Source organism: Manis javanica, chromosome 3 (genome assembly GCF_040802235.1).
Source record: "Manis javanica isolate MJ-LG chromosome 3, MJ_LKY, whole genome shotgun sequence".
Taxonomy (NCBI): Eukaryota; Metazoa; Chordata; class Mammalia; order Pholidota; family Manidae; genus Manis; species Manis javanica.
Genome location: NC_133158.1, coordinates 200,623,603 through 200,639,625, shown reverse-complemented (window position 1 = coordinate 200,639,625; position 16,023 = coordinate 200,623,603). Strand labels below are relative to the sequence as shown.

Genomic DNA, 16,023 nt, shown 5'->3' with positions numbered 1-16,023 from the left:
TTCTGCCAGTATATTTAACAAGGTATGATATAGATCAGCTTGGGTGTAACTTTTTCTGCTCAGCTCCTCTGCAAAATAGTAGTGAAATAAACAAAAACACTCAACAGGAGAACGGACAAAGAGATAACAAAGCATGGTAAATAAAATGTCCGTAAATAATGGATAGTTGGCAGAAATTTTGTAGTGTTTAACTCAGTAATTTGCAATTGGAGAGATAAGATGCCAATCTAAGCCACCGTAGGCCATGCTGCCTCTTGGGATTTTGAGGGTCTCACTTCAGCAATAATGCACTGCTCACACTGCCCTTGGATATCAGACAGCTTGTAGGGAGTTCACATTAGGATACAAATATTTTCTTGTCTTATGTCTTTGTTTTAATAGTTAAATCCCTCCTTTAAAAAGAAACAGTGTGATCTTACAAGAAAATCATAGGAAGAGAAGTTTAAAAAAAAAAAGCGTTTAGAAGTGTTACACTTCTTATAGCCGGGCATGTCTTTTTGATCTTGACCTTGAGTGTTTGGCTCTCTGGGGAGGCGGCACTGAAGGTGTCTCAGGTGTAAAGGCAGTATGGCAGGTCAGTCACATTGGAAAGGGCATCATACCATTTTCTTAAATAGCATCTGGATTGAAGCAGTTGTTTCTCGTGACACAGAAAAGGGCAGATGAGGGTCCCCGACGTCCTCGCAGGCTGGGCTTGTGCTGCCCTCTGGCTGGCTTCCTGCTCGTCTGCTTTTTCACAAGGTGCCAGCTCTGTGTCCTGTGAGGACATGCAGTCCAAGCACACTGGAGCCCAGCTTCAAAACCCCAGGACGCACCACACCTCCATCCACACCAGCAGGTCTTCCTACTCACCTGGGGACACCGTGCAAGGTGCTTGTGGGAGACGCTTGGAGAGACCCCAGGGCCGCAGGGAAAAATGGCAACTTGTGTTTGTCCTAAGCAGGCATTTTCTGGGCAAAACATTGGCTTAATCCTAAGAAACACTTATTTAGCCAAAAATAAACATGAAATATTTGTTTCATGAAAACCACATAATTAAGCTCTATATTGATATTCATCTTTATAAGAGAGCAGAAATAGCATTATTATAAAAAATTATTCTGTCCTTACTATGAGCTGTAAATATAGTTGCCTTGAACAAACTTCATGTATCATGTGTGTACATAAAATAGACTTTATATCCTCATTATTTAAAATTAAAGTTATTTGGGGAATGATTCCAGGAAGCCCAGATGGGGAAGTGAGGAAAGGGGAATGGAGAAGAAGAGAGCGCCATGGATAAGAGGAGGGACATAGGCAGTCCCTGCAGTGGGCAGCTGGGGCTCCACGCCCTGGGGGCCCTCGGAGAAACCCCACGGAACCCACCTCTCACTCTAACCCCTCCAGGAGGGAGGGCTGGGGGTGTTAATTGGTTGATGACAGCATTTCTCCACCTTCACACACACTTCAGAGTCATGCCTGCTTACCTTGGACCAGACTACCAAGGTGTTGGCTGGGCAGAGCAGAGAAGGAAGCTACAGGTACTGAAGGTGGTAGCCAGGTGTGCACAGAAAAGCACCTATACAGCCGCAGGTGAACTCAAGTGCAGCAGCAGAGGTTGTTCTACCCTCTTTTGGTGTTTTCTAATTCTTTTCAAGGGCATCAGAGATGATAAATGAAAATAAAATTTGCTTCCTATATATATTGCTTTATCCACTTATTTTGTTCTATTAGTGAATGTGGAGGGAAAAAAGCATGTGATAATATATTGGCCCCCATAGGAACATACTCCCCTAACTGAAATTCAGGCTATTCTAATGTAGCTTCGCAAATTTTGTCACATCATGACACAGCAAGAAAATGCTAATGAGTAGAGCACGCTGGGGTAAATGCAGGGGGCTGTTCTAGGATGGAGGCTCCAACTACCCCGATATATTCTGGCCACTCACGCACATGAGGGGATAAATATGCAGGCACTCCAGTGTTGTGTGGCTAAGGGAATGAAAACAGTAAGAATCAAAGGACTGTATTAGGAAAGAAAATCTGTAGAAATGACCCAAAATGCATGACACCTTAATTCTAATAAAAGGTGGCTTAAGGAAACATAATTAGATTGTGATTGGAACTAAGACAACATAGTTAAGAAAGAGCTGGAGATAGCACCTTATGGATTCAGTGAGAGTCAGTTACTCCTTTCCTATGCTTCTATAATACTTTTCTTGGCTGGGATCCCATACTAATCTGTGAGCTTCTTAAAGGTAAGGACCATGCTATCCTGTTCATGGATGTATACTCAGCACTTGATGTTAAATAATAGCTAAATGTCTGTACAAATGTTTATGAATAAAAGTTACACATATAGAAAATAAAACAGACAGTAAACTGCACTTAGCAAGCTCATAAAAGTTATGACCCTAATTTTAGCCACCCATTCAATTAAAAATGAGTAGCTAGATTTTAAAAAATATAAATAGCTTAGATATTTTTACATGTTTTTAAAATATTAAAACAATATCATAGCATTGGAAATAAACATAAAAGTTTACCTTCCCTTGTTATGGATACTCAATTTGATTCCCCAGCGGTACCCATCATTAAGATTCTTGCACAGCTTTCTAGAAATTTTCCATTTGTTTAAACATATGTAAGCACTATATTTCAAGTGACTATGCAAAGCCACAAACCTGAGTCATTCTCTTCAACATCTATATTTTTCGCTTAACAACCATGTTGACATCTTTTATGGCATGCACAGCTGGTTTCTAGAGGTCAGGTGATTGATTTAACTTGTCAGCTCTTAATGAATTTTTACTTTTTCTAAATTTTGGCCTTATAAAGAGTTTTGATAGACATCCATAGACACAGACTTTTTACTCATTGTATGAGTCAGAATTCTTTTAGTTTTATCATAAAAGCTGATTAACAGCAAAGTAACTAAGAAAGCTGTTTAATTTTCTCGGGTAAGTTTGGAGTGTCTATATGTAGGGCAGCCATTCAATGATGGCATCAAGATCCTACGATGTTTCCATTTTCCTGCTCTGCCGTCATCAGTGAGTTGGGTTTTCACTGGCCATTGCTCAGTCTCAGGACAGCTTCCGTAGCTGTAGGTCTCCTCCTGGTATCAAAACTGGAATAAAGTGTCTGGGGGACAAGACATATTTTTAGGACTTACCAGCCCTCTCAGCCGACTTGCCCTCATTGTCCAGAACCGGATCACTGGTGAAGAGGAAAGGAATTACCAACCCCAGTTTTAGTCTAATCACAGTTGATCCCCTGAAGATAGCGGCCTAACTGCCTTGAAGATAAGACGTTTCCATTTGCCACCCGAGCAGAGCATCTGGGTTCTCTTAGCGGAAGAGCAGAGAAAGGCTGTGGGAAGTGCACCTCAGTGTTTGCCAGATTTATTTATGCAGGTGTGTCAGTAGGAAAAATTCCTACAAGTGAATTTGCTAAATCAAAGGGTAACTGCATGTTTTTGGCATGGTAAAATTATGCATAATGTAAATTTTCCATTTTAACCACCCACTCTGACAAGTCCCGGAAGAGAAACCTGTCCTTTGAGTGGAAGGCCTCCGCCCAGCCCACCGGGGACATCGGATTCCTGTAAGAGAGTGACATGCTGGCTCCCACTTTGAAGAGAGGTGAGCTTCTCCTCTCCCTCCCTTCACAGTCCCTGCCCCCTACCTTTGGTCACCTTATAAATGAGGCTGCCCCAACCAAACAGCCTATGCAGAGGGCAACCGAAAAAATAGAAAAAATGCCCCAGCTCCCCTCTTTGTTATTGTCCATGGTTTGTGTGTGATTTCCCCTGTGCCCTGGGAAGATGGGTCTGTGCTAACCTCACCCAGAAATTCTGACCAGAGAGTAAAAGAGCAGCTGGTGGGAGAGAAGGGAAAGAGCTGAGAAAGACACTGAGGAGGACAGACAAGGAGACGCTGCCCTGGCCCTGAGCAGGCCGCTGGGGTCTCTGTCCTCAGCTCAGCGGTGGTCTATCAAGGTGGCATCCCAATAGTGGCAGGTACCTCGCTTGGCTGGGCAGGGATGGAGGAGCTGGTGTCTGCCAGCAGCTCAGAGGAGTCCCTGGCATCCGTGAGCACTCATAAGTGTCAGCATCACTCAAACTGACACACTTGCTTTGCCACTCTTTACAGACACTTGCATTTACCAAGAAAGAGCAGCTTTGCTTTGCTCATAGGAGAGAGTATGTGGCACTCAATCTCTTTTCCCCACATGCTCACATATAAAAGGGAGGAGGCCTCTGGACCACATGCTCCCCACCCCCCCGGGTTTTCCCCTCTGTGCTGGGGGCAATGGGAGATGAGCACAGGGCCCCCACCCCCTTGTAGTGTCCTTTTGCCACCCCTTCCTGGGGGCCTACTGCAGCAGGCAGGAAAGCAAGGAGGCCTACATCAAGCCCTAATGATTCTGCCCATTTGAAAGGCCAGCGCCCACCTGACCTTTGGTGTAACGTAGCTTCTGGCCAAAGGCTTTGGTTTTGATGCAACGCAAGGGATGTGTGTTGTCTGAAGTCCTTAAATCCATACAGTTACTTTTCTTTCTACATTTCTATTTCCAGATTTGCCATCATAGCAGCCATGTGCTACCTGGGAAGTAGTTTAGGAGCTACTGTCTGCATTTGATGGCTAAGTCACTCCATCAGAAGCCTCTCGCACAGTCACCTCGTGCTCTCTCACCTGAGGGATCCTTCTCGAGATGAAACTGACATGTTTGAGGCCTGAACCATGACTCTGACTTGCTCCCTAATACTCTGCATGACCTCAGCTAAATTATTCACGTTTCTATAACTGCCTTCTGAATATTTAAAGTGGGAAAAATGATACTGGCTAATCCTTATCTCCATGAAATTTGGCAGGGGAGCGATAAATGAGATAATGTCTGTGAGTTTTATTGAAGAAAGGAATTACATATTCAAAATATTTAGAGTATTAGTGATTTATCTCTGATTTTCAATAGAATCTATAATTACAATAGAACTGTACAACTGTGCATAGGATCATGAAACTTTCAAATAACAGTGTAGTTCATTCAACAATAGAGCAGTAAATGGCTAACTGTAAAGTTGACAATGAAACCTTTAGAATCTCAACAGTTCAAGAAGACACCTTTTAGTCAAAATGAGGTTTTTTAACAAGCATACTTATTCAGGAGGGTAATTGATTTGTACATATCCCTTCCTATTTTATTTATTTGCTGCTATTGAGTTTTTATTTTTAAAAAGAATGAAAGGGTAATACAATCATCTCTCTTGAATCCTGCTATACTTTTGTGAAATTTCGTTTAGACGTTTTGTTCTTCATCTTGCTGTTTGCCCTCTCCTGCCTGTTAGGAAGGCCTGAAGTATTTACTACATGAGGGACACTAAGTCTTCGAATCACTCTGCTTTCTTTTTCCACAGTTTAACCGTAGTCCAGTCATATTTCATTTACTGGGAGAGGATTGAATCACCTGTCGTATCTCAGCAGACATACAGCAGAGCCCATTCTGACGGCCGCACGGCCCCCAGCGCCTTGATGCCAGCCTCTGCATGGGGGCTGGAGGGAGTTGAGAGAACCTCCCCAGGTACAGCTTGCTTGGCATTGTTATCTTTATAGTCACCTAGTTTCACTTAAAAGTTTCTACCAGTTTCTTTTTCCTGCAACACAAGCAATAAACACCTGCCTAGGGTGACTGCAGGGGTTCTCAGGGAGGTGACAGTGTGGTCGTGGGCAGGTGGGGACACTCGCCTTTGCTGTGCATGTTGCAGCAAACACATTTGTCTGGCTCAACCTCAGAAATTAAGTCAAGCCCTGGGTTGGAGAATTAGAAGGGTGCTGCCAGTCCGAAACACAGTCCCCCCTTTCCTCACCCCCACATTTACCAATGATCACTTCAGTTGTTTCCTCAGACCCCTGAAGCTATACAGGGAGCACAGAAAGGAATGACCATTTCTTCTTTTTTTATAAAACTCATCAGTTTTTAGTGTTACTTTCCATGGTAGGTAGATAGCTCTTTGCAGCCTGGGTTGGAGAACAGAATCAGGAATGAGAGGCTGTTTCAATAGCAATGGATTTTTTCCTGGTTCAGCACATGGCTGTAGACTACAGTGGCCCATGAACTTTTGGAAAAAACAAACAAACCAGCTAGAGAATACAGAGGTCACCTGAAAATTCCTGGTAATATGGAACACATTTTCATTATGTATTTCTTGTTAAGTGTGCAGAACACATGCACTCATAAAGGAATCCAGTCACTTGTACAGAAAATCCAGTCTTTAATCCATTCAATCCCACTTTTCTTTATCCTTCCCTCTATTCTTGGCCAACACGCAGATGCCAGGATCCAGCTTGAATCCCCGACTTGGCTCAGTCTAGCCGACCCAGGCACAGAGCTAACCCTGGGCCACCCCCACACCCTGGCTTTGCCTCAAACCTTTACCTCCCATTGCCCAGCCCTGCTCCTCAGGCCTTTCCATCAAATACCCCTAAAAGTGAAGGTCTCAGAGTCTGAGAGTGTGGCTTGGAGAAGGTCCTGCAAACCTGACATGTGTGTTTTATTTTATATTTATGCACATGTTGCATTTTGAGCCCAACCACGTTTGTTTAAATATGAATATGAATAAAAGTGAGGCTTCAGGAAGATGCGTCCTGTTGACCATGCAGCCTCTCTGATGGTTCACCCTGCTGGGAACCTGGTCCCCAGGGGGTGACGGCCTCCAGTCCGAGTAGCTACAGGGTAAATTCTGTATTGTGCTGCATGCATTCCTCCTCTTCTGGCCCTGGTCTGTTTTCATGCCAGTTCCTCTGCATGAACCCTAGTGTTTCCCAAAGGGAAGAGGAGTGTGTGTGTGTGTGTGTGTGTGTGTGTGTGCGCACGCGCACACACGCGCATGCACACATGCACACGTGCAGAGTGTGAGAGGTGTCATCTTAACAAAATGGAATTGATTTCTTAACTTTAAGAAAACTTCAAGAGGCAAATGTGAATTGTGAATTTCCACATTTGAAGATAACATGTTGTATTTCTCAGACTTATTTCTCAACAGACTCTCAGGACACTTGGGGGTCTACCCCATTAGGCATAATCTACTTTCATATTTCCATGTTTTGCCTCCTGACATTTCCTCACAATGGGCTGTTCTTCCTGATCACCTATTTATCTTCAAATAGGCAGTTCAAATATAGTTTTGTGGCAGTTTTCCCCATACTTCTTGGTAGGCAAATGTAACTGCTCCCTTAGTTCTGGCTCTAAAGTTGTCATCACACTGCAGTTGATGTGGTCGGGCATCTAAAAGTCTCTCTGCCTAGATTTGAGTTCAGAAACAACAGTGACCAGTCTTGTATCACTTCTGCATCTCCAGTGCTTGTAACAATGCCCAACACACAACCGGTCTTCAGGAAATGTCCAAATACATCTAGACGTCAGACAGGAGTTTAAAAGTGTGCAAGCCTTTGCCACATTCTGTGTGTCTGTTAGGCATCTTTGTTTTCCACTTCAATCTCAATGTTTTTAAACAGTGAAGTCATTGGAATAAAGAGGCACCAAAAAAAAAAAAAAGATTTGATCCAACCCAGTTGGAGCCCTGGTCAGAGAAACTTCCTGCCAACATATTTTTGTTGGCACCGTCGTCTCTGTCCTGATCATCACCCTAATCAGCACTGGGGTAAACCCTCAGTGTGGGATGCGTCTGTGCCAGGCACTGGGTTTCCTGCTTCCCCCTCAGTGATTTTACTTCAGCCCTTAACAACGCTCTGCTCTGGGTACTGTTACTGGTCCCATTTTGCAAAACAAGCTCTGAGAAGACTTGGCCCAAATCAGAAAATAGCAGAGTTGCAGAACTGAACCCAGACAATAATCTGACTCCAAAACCTGTGTTTTCTTGCTTGCTGTGTGCAACTATTTGTAATGCTCTGGACTGTCAGACTGGCCAGTCACGGATGGAAAATGAGATGGTGGAGGGCAGCGCAGGGCAATGATCTTGTCTGTGCCTATGGCAGAGGCTCAGGTCATTATCATCACCAGGGAAATTTTTAGTGTTAATAATAGAGCAGGAAAGATCTAGGGCTTTTAAAAATCTTTGATTTGTGGGATTCTACTTTTTCTTTTCCTAGCTAGAAGCAGTTTTTGTTTTTGGCAGAGGTGAGAAGAAAATACAGTGGTCAGAGTGGTTTGCATATCCCTGAATGGTGATTGTTAAGCATGCACAAGCCCAAAAGGGCCAGGAACTTACTCTTTAAAAAAGACATAAGAAACTGAGTACTTTGCTGCTTGGTCAGGGCTTATATTACTGGGCAGATCATCCGTTTGTTGATACTTTTGAATGGTTCACACTTAATTGTCTCAAGGCGTATTGAAGTCTCTACCCTCTTATCATAGTTGTTTGTGTAATCAATACAAGGAAAATGCTCTCACTTTCTCTTTGTGGTGTCTTTGGACTTCTGCTTAGCTCCCAGTACTCCCACCACCGTTTCACAGAAACACACAGATGTCTTTGCTGTTGCCATAACTGGAGCTGGAGAGGAGGACAGCTTGGGTCCTGTTCATGCCAACTTTTGGGTGACAGAGTTTCCTGGGGGTGCCAAGAGTCTGTTCCCACCATCTTCACACACAGCTACCGTAGTTAACAATGGCCAGCCACCCAGTGGGGTCAGCAACCCACCCCTAGAGCCATCCCTGGATGTCCATGGGCAGGAGAGGCTCATAGACCTTAGGAGAGTCTCCTCAGAAGGCTTTGCTTCCAGCCCTAGAACCCACCACAGGTAATGGACCAGGGGGTGGGCCATTCAGTAAGATGGTAGAATGATGCCAAACAGGGGTGCTGGGGTAAGGCAAACTTCTTAGAATATGATAGAAAGAGAGCTCACTATATTTATTCTTAAGAGCATAAGAAACCCTAACTCTAGAAGAGCTACTGGTCAGAAGGGCTGGGTATGAAAACCACCTGAGGAAACTGTACTCTTTTGGACAGGGTGAGGTCTCTGGGATGCTGTTATAAATAAAATACAAATACATGTTTTATTTTTTAGATGTCTAAAATCATAATATATAAATATAGTTATATATAAAATAAATAAAAGTATTTGTGAGTCTTTGTTACTGTCTTCACTCACCTCCCCCTCCCAAGTCCTGCCCAAATCCACCCCACTAGCCCCCAACTCAAAACTCAGAAGTCTTACCAAGGAAATCCGATTTTATTGGTATACCCAGAAGCGGTAGGAAGCATTGCTTTCGATCCATATATTTAGTGACTCCTTCTCAGCCTTTCTATTCTTCCCTCTAGGACTCAGGCTGATCCAAGCTTTGATTTATTGGAAACTTGCCTGCCCTCGGATAAAAATGAAGAGGTGACAGCCTGAGTTGTGTATGGGCAGTGAGGTTGGTATTTCGACCCAAGGGTGAGAAATTCCAGCCTAGGAAATCAGAGCTATTAGACCAGTAGCCAGAATTGGAGTGAAGGCAATAAGAGAATGATATACACATAGCATCTTTTTAACAATCAATACAAGCTGTTCCATTATCTGCAGTGTCTCTGAAGTTATCGGCAATTGTAGAAATTGATGGTTTTAGTGATTTGTTTTCCCACTTAGCTTTGGTTAATAATTCCTCTCTCCTCCCTGCCTCCACCCTCTCCTTGACAGCACTGGCCATGGTGTAATATTCTAACTCAAATTTATCAGAACCTACATCAAGATTAAAGGGTCTCTCTTGTATGGGTCCCAGCATGGAAAGACACACAGAGCTTTCAGCCATTTCAGCCAACAGTCACCCCTGTTGGTCTAGAAACCTCCTAAAGGACCCTAACTTTATTCTTATAACTGGCCTCTTTCCATTAGCTGCCCATCCCCAGTCAATAGCAAATATATATTTATCTACTCAGGCATCTTACTCTGAGCTCTTTCAGGAGCAGGCACAAGGCTGGGTTGTCAGCTGCTGCCTGGGATTCTCTAAAGAACACAGGTTAGTTGTAAAGTTTAGTGGCAGCTTGGAGGAAGACCAGCAACTTTGACTTCTTTTTTTCTTTGCATTTCTAGGACAAGATGGGGTCCTACAACAGGACTATGATGAGGCCTCCTCTGTACACTGTCCGTCTTACCTATCCTCGGGGCCTCTGGGCCTCTGAAGCATTTGCTGGGCATGGGGCTGGGGCAACCAACCCAACTCCCACCTTCCACACTTCTGCCATGTCCAGACCCCCCAGTTCTGGTGACCAGTTGGAGGCATCAAGCCCCTATGCCAGTTTCCTGCCTCATTCAAAACACAAGGAGCCCAGAGTTGAGGAGGGAAATGGAGAAGGCAGAGTGGGACACCCCAGGAAGGTCAACCCAAGGCCTGAGGTTGGGCAGGAGGGAGCCAGTGCCCCTTCTGGGATCCAGCTCAGGACCCCCCACCTACGAATCCTGCTTTGCCTTTCGGCCACCTTGGGCATGGCCCTAGCTGCTGGCCTTTGCTACCTGCACAGCCAGTATTACCGTAAGTAGACGGAAGTGTCCTTCAGGGAGCCTGCTGGTGATGCTGTTGCCAGGAGCGACGGCGGTGAGACCATGCATGTCAGGAAGACTGGGGAGAACAGTTTTGTTGTTGTTGAAACAGAATATAACTGGATCACTCCCTCTGTGGGTAGCAAGAAAACAGTCCTCTGAGAAGACCATCATACCAGGCCTCTGAATGACCCTCCTTAGACCCTGCAGAGGGTCTCAGCCAGAAGGGAACTGACAAGCATAGCCGATGAGGACAGGGATTCACTGCGCCCCCCATCAGTGAGCAGCTAGTGGAGGAAGCTGCGAAGGGACGGTTCTATCACCAGACGGAGTTCTTCCCTAGCTTTGTTGTCTTAACATCTGTAATTTAGCTGCTTTTTTTCTTTTTGCAATTAGATGTTCTGTTTGAAGAGTTAAACTCAGCACAATGAATATTGTATAACCTGCTCATTAACTAGACTCCTGTGGCTGCTAAGCTTCCTCCATTGCCTTAAGGAACCCACAGAAATAGAAATTCTGTCCCTCATCAGTGTGTCAGCCACATCCCTTTCAACTCTTTGAGAAAAAGTAATGTTGTGGTTGTGTATCTTATAAGAAAAAGAACTGCCGCCTTATTTTGCCTCTCCAAACCATCCCAAGAGAAGTTTTGTTTATGACACTAGAGGTCAAAATGGGCCCTGATTCAGCTGACTAGGTGAGTGCAAAGGTGTTCAGTCTTTCTGGGACCTCAGAAGCCTGCAGATCCACCTTGGAAACTCATCTGAAGCAACAATGAATTTTAGAGGGCTTGACTGAACACAGCTGAGGGAAAACGTATACATGCAGCCTGAACACCAGAGTTGAGGAAGCAAGCTCCCTGGGCGATCCGAGACTTCCCACCCATTCACACTTGCCAAGAGGCCATGTGTCATGATGGCCGGCAAGCATCCTGCCTCGGGCCAAAGGTCGGGCTGAACAAAATGATGAGGCCACACGGTCTGAAGAACAGCCTCCACTTGTCTTTTCAGGGGGAAAAGGAAGAAAACATCACAGATGAAAATCATCTTCCTGTGTTTGTGACTTTATGGGGATCACTTTGATTTAGCAAGTGTCCTATAGATGCCAGATAGGGTCTGCACAGCCAGTGTGAGTCTAACACTTGGTCTGCTCACTGAACATGACACATTGGAATTAGCTGTCTTTTTAGAGGTGAACCTCGTAGAGTCATGATCCATTTTGTGAAAACAAGAGCCCCTATAAATTTGGAAAGAGTACCTATTGACTGAGCACCTAAATCATACAGACACTGTGCTAAGAACTTTACACATATTTTCACATTTAACTCTTGCAATAACTTCATGAGGAATATGTTCAGTGACTTGCCAAAGAGTTCCCTACACAGTGTAGGGAGGAGACAGCCCCTGCTGTTTTTCCAGCTCCATTTAGCTTCTTTACAGTCAATGCCAAGACGCTCTCCTCCTGGATTCCTGGTGAGGTGGAGCTGACCCTTGGCTTCAGGCCAGTGTCTCATTAGGCACATGGAGACCTAGGTGATGTGCTTTAATGGGGGGGTCACAGATATCCCTCCTATATACCCAACCCTCCTCAGAGATATGCTTCCCAAAATGCAAACAAGGGATTGTGTCAGCCGAGGTCTCTCCCCTGGCCACCCGCATCAGAGTCAGGTGCACCATAGATATACTGTCAAGATCTTTCCTGTCCAAGAGGCCATTTTCCTGGGTAAACAGATTGTGTAAATAGACTTTTATCTATTGCAGTGAAACAATAAAAAGTTGTTCCACAATTGTTTGTGAAACAAACAACCCCAAGACCTAGTGGTTTAAAACAACCACTCCCACCACCATCAGTTGTCACCACGATTCCAGGGTTGCCTGCACTCAGCTGGGCAGTTCATCTGCTCCATGTGCTGCTGAGCGAGCGGGAGCCTCCAAGCTGATTGGCTGCGTGGCTGCACCTGGTGCTGGCTACAGGCCGGGGGCTCCGCTGGGGCTGCGGATGAAGGCAGGAAGCAATTTGCTTCTCCTTTTCGCGGCTTCTCTCTACGTGGTGGCTGTGTTCCAAGAGGGAGTGTTCCAAGCAGACAGTACCAGCAGCGAGGCATCTCTTAAGGCCTAGCCTTGGGAGTTTCATGGTTTCATTCTGCCACTTTCTAGTGGTTACAGCAAGTCACAGGGCCAGCCCTCATTCTTCAGGGGGAGGGGCAATGGATTTCACTTTTTGGTGGAGAAGTGGCCCAGGATTTGAAACTATCTTAAATTCATTATCACTCTGATCAGACTGCTGACCTGTCCCGGGGCCTGTGTTAGAGAAAAAGAAGCAGCTGTTCATCCCCAGTTGCCTAGGGTCCCCTTTCCTGCACAGCATCAAAGAGGGTGAGGGCGAAATCAGGCTTCAACATTGGGCACCCCCTCTTCTCCAGCTGGGAGCTCTGGCACAGGAAAAGTAGTGCAGGGGTGCAGAAGAGTCAGCCAGACCTCTGAGCCTCTGCTTCCTCATCAGAGAAAAACGGATCACAAAACTATTACTGCTTTTGGCTATTGTGAACATTAAGTGCATGGTGGACGCTTAGCTATCTACAGCAGTTAACTAGTTAACTGACATGCCATTGTTACTAACATCATCCTGTGGCTGCAACGCTATCCTTAGAGTGGGTCCATTTAGAGGAACTCTGTGCCCACCAAAAGCCATTACCCCCTTTCCATGACAACCTCTCCACCAGTGGCCCCCACCCGGCACATGGAGGTGGTCACTGCACTAGTTGTCATGGTAACGACTGGCTACAATTCCTGCCAGGGGTCAGGCATTTTTTGCTGAGACGTTCTGAGTAAAGTTTCTTTTGGCAAGGGCAGTGGAGTCTATAGGCCTGTAGTCAGGAGACAGAAAATGCCACTGTGACTGTGATCTGGAAGGTCCTCTAAGCCTGGCCTCAGAAAAGCCCCAGAGAGGAGCAAGGAGGAAGCGTTAACCACAAGGCACTCAACTGAAACACAGAGCCATTAAAAGTTAAAAAAAAGACAAAGGACTCAAACGAAACATCTTAAACGTAGCTTTTCTGTTTTGTCAGAATAGCTACAGAATTGCTCAGCCAACCTCTTCTTGGAAGAGAAGGAGGTCTGGGCTAAAAGCACATTTAAGAGAAAATAACAGAAAAACGATTGCTGAAAACTGTTTTAAACAAATGTTTTCCCATCTATTGTGTTAATTTAATAAGCAGAGAGCAGGGGTACGGATGAGCCTTAACCTTTTTACATTCAGAGACTATTTCTGTTATTTCTAATTAACTTCTCCCCTTGAATACTACAGTTTTGGTAAATCACAACTTAATGCTTAACCCTAGCCTGGCTGAGCTATTTCACTGTCCAGGCTGTCTGGATTTATTTGCTGCTTCAATGTTTGTTTCCTTGAAAAAAATATTCTAATTAACAACAACAAAAGAAATGGGTCAACAAACCAGTAAATATTTAAACAAGTGTCACGTTTTATTTGAAAAGTTGTCTTGGAAGGGCTGGTGATTTATTAATAAATTATGGCGCGCATGCCCATTTCTGTTCTTGGACTTATGGTATTAATCAGTGATCCCAGCCTTTCTGGAACATAGCCTCTGTGTGATTTGATTTTATTACACCCCCAACCTATCCCCTCTCCTAAAAGTAGTGTGTGATGAGGAATTTCTTTGATTCAAGTGAAATGAAGTTTGCATTGATTTGTTTTCTTGAACTGGAGGGCTTCTCCAGAAGAACTCTGCTCTGCCCGGCCTTGGGGCGTGGCCAACCAGCTGCAGCCGTCTCTGGTTTAGAACAGCAGTAGGACTTTTATGATACAAGGCAAGCTGATGTTTTGCTTGCTTAATCTGTTCTTTAAATGCAAAAAGAAAATGTGAACGTTTTGAAACTCTGTTCCATCTGCCAATGACAGGGGCAGTGACCTGGGCTACTGAAACCTGTGGAGGGTTTTTTGGCGTCTTTTTGCTTTTAAAACATAAATCAGTTTATGCTGCCCTGTCTCCGAATTCCTACAGTTTCCCACCTAGCTGAGTAAAACCCGGACATCTGAGTGGGCTGACCAGGTACTGCAAGACCTGGCCCTGGCCCCCGTCTTCCTGGCTCCCACCGTGCCCTCTGCCGCACGTAAGGGAGTGACTCGTAAACACGGCAGGTCCCTTCAGCCAACGTGCTCTCCTGTTCTTACAACTCCATCCCTGCCCCACCCCAGGCATCCACAAGCCTGCAAGACTGTTCCAATGTCGCCTTACCCGAGAGGCTGGCAACCTCTTCTCACTCCCTATGTTCCTCCTTGTTTTATAACATTTATATAGCACTTACTACCGCCTGAGTCTAGGTATTTATTTGTATGTTGATTTTCTGCCTTCCCCTGATGAGGATGCTTTATAAAGGGCAGAGACTTTATTTCGTTCGTTGCTATATCCCCAGTACCCAGAACTGTGTCCAGTTCATAGAAAGGAATCAATCGGTATTTGTTCAACGAATGAATGAAAAGTTCAATATTTGTGTTACTGTCACCAGCTCTTGGTCTTGATTGAAGTTGAATATGCCCAGCACGCTGGGCAGCTCGAGGTACTCAGGTATCAAGTGAGGCCGGTTTCTCTCTAGAAGGGATCTGAGGAGCTCTGTGGGCCACTGTCCCCAGGCCAGGGGATGTTCTGTGCTCAGATCCAGGCCCCGGGGAGCTCTCAGCAGGGAGGAACTGAGAATGGACTTCACCTCTACTTAACCCCGGGCCGAGGGAAGCCGAATAGAGTCTTTCCTACTCAGAAGCTCACCTGTGAACATACTTTCTTCATTCCTATAGTCTGGCACAGGGTTTCTCAGCCTCCACACTCTCAACTTTTGGGCTAGATCATTCTTTTTTGGGGGGCTGTCCTGTGCGTCACAGGGTGAAAGCATCTGGTCTCCACCCACAGGATGACAGTAGCTCCCTCCTGCCCAGTTGCAACAACCAAAAACATCTCCGGACATTGCCGAATGGCCCCAGGAGGACAAAATTGCCCCCACCTGGGAACCACTTGTGTGGCAGCTGAGAGATTCAACTGTAGGCCTCCACATGAGGTGGCATTTCCTAAATCATTCCCACATTGGGCGGTGGAGTGGGTGGTGTTGAGATGGAGAACTATAGGGTTTAGAAATTGGGAATAGCTTTAAAGATCATCTGACTCAGCAGCTTTTGAATTTTTCATTTTGCCTGATGGTAGAACTGTAAAAGCTGAATGTTCTAGTGAAATTTGAGGGTATCTTCTCTTTCTCCCTCCCTTCCCTCTTCTCCCTGGCACCTCACCTTGAGGCACTGCCTCAGAACTCTAGGGCACAGATTAAAAGCCTTGTACAGATGAGAGAACAAGGCCATTGAGAGGTCGACCATCCAATGAAAAGTTAGAGTCTAGGCGATCCTCGGATCCCTTTCTCCCATCCTGACTTCCAGCCCACCTTTCCTTCTACTGTATTTGACAGATCATTTGTTTTCTTGGAACATGTTGGGTGATGTAAATATTTTAATGGGTCCAGAGAAAGCTTGGATTCAAGCAGAAAAAAGGCCTGTTATGATTACTCTACTG

General features: G+C 45.2%; 1 protein-coding gene across 1 annotated transcript; it reads left to right on the top strand.

The window, feature by feature from the left end:
- The first annotated feature begins 662 nt into the window (after positions 1-662).
- REELD1 (reeler domain containing 1) lies at positions 663-14,132 on the top strand. The gene is given in 7 exon segments (XM_073230504.1): positions 663-870; positions 2,965-3,029; positions 3,515-3,582; positions 5,396-5,559; positions 8,423-8,735; positions 9,257-9,320; positions 10,008-14,132. Coding segments are annotated over 7 exon segments (1,491 nt in total). The 3' UTR covers positions 10,617-14,132.
- Positions 14,133-16,023: the final 1,891 nt, after the last annotated feature.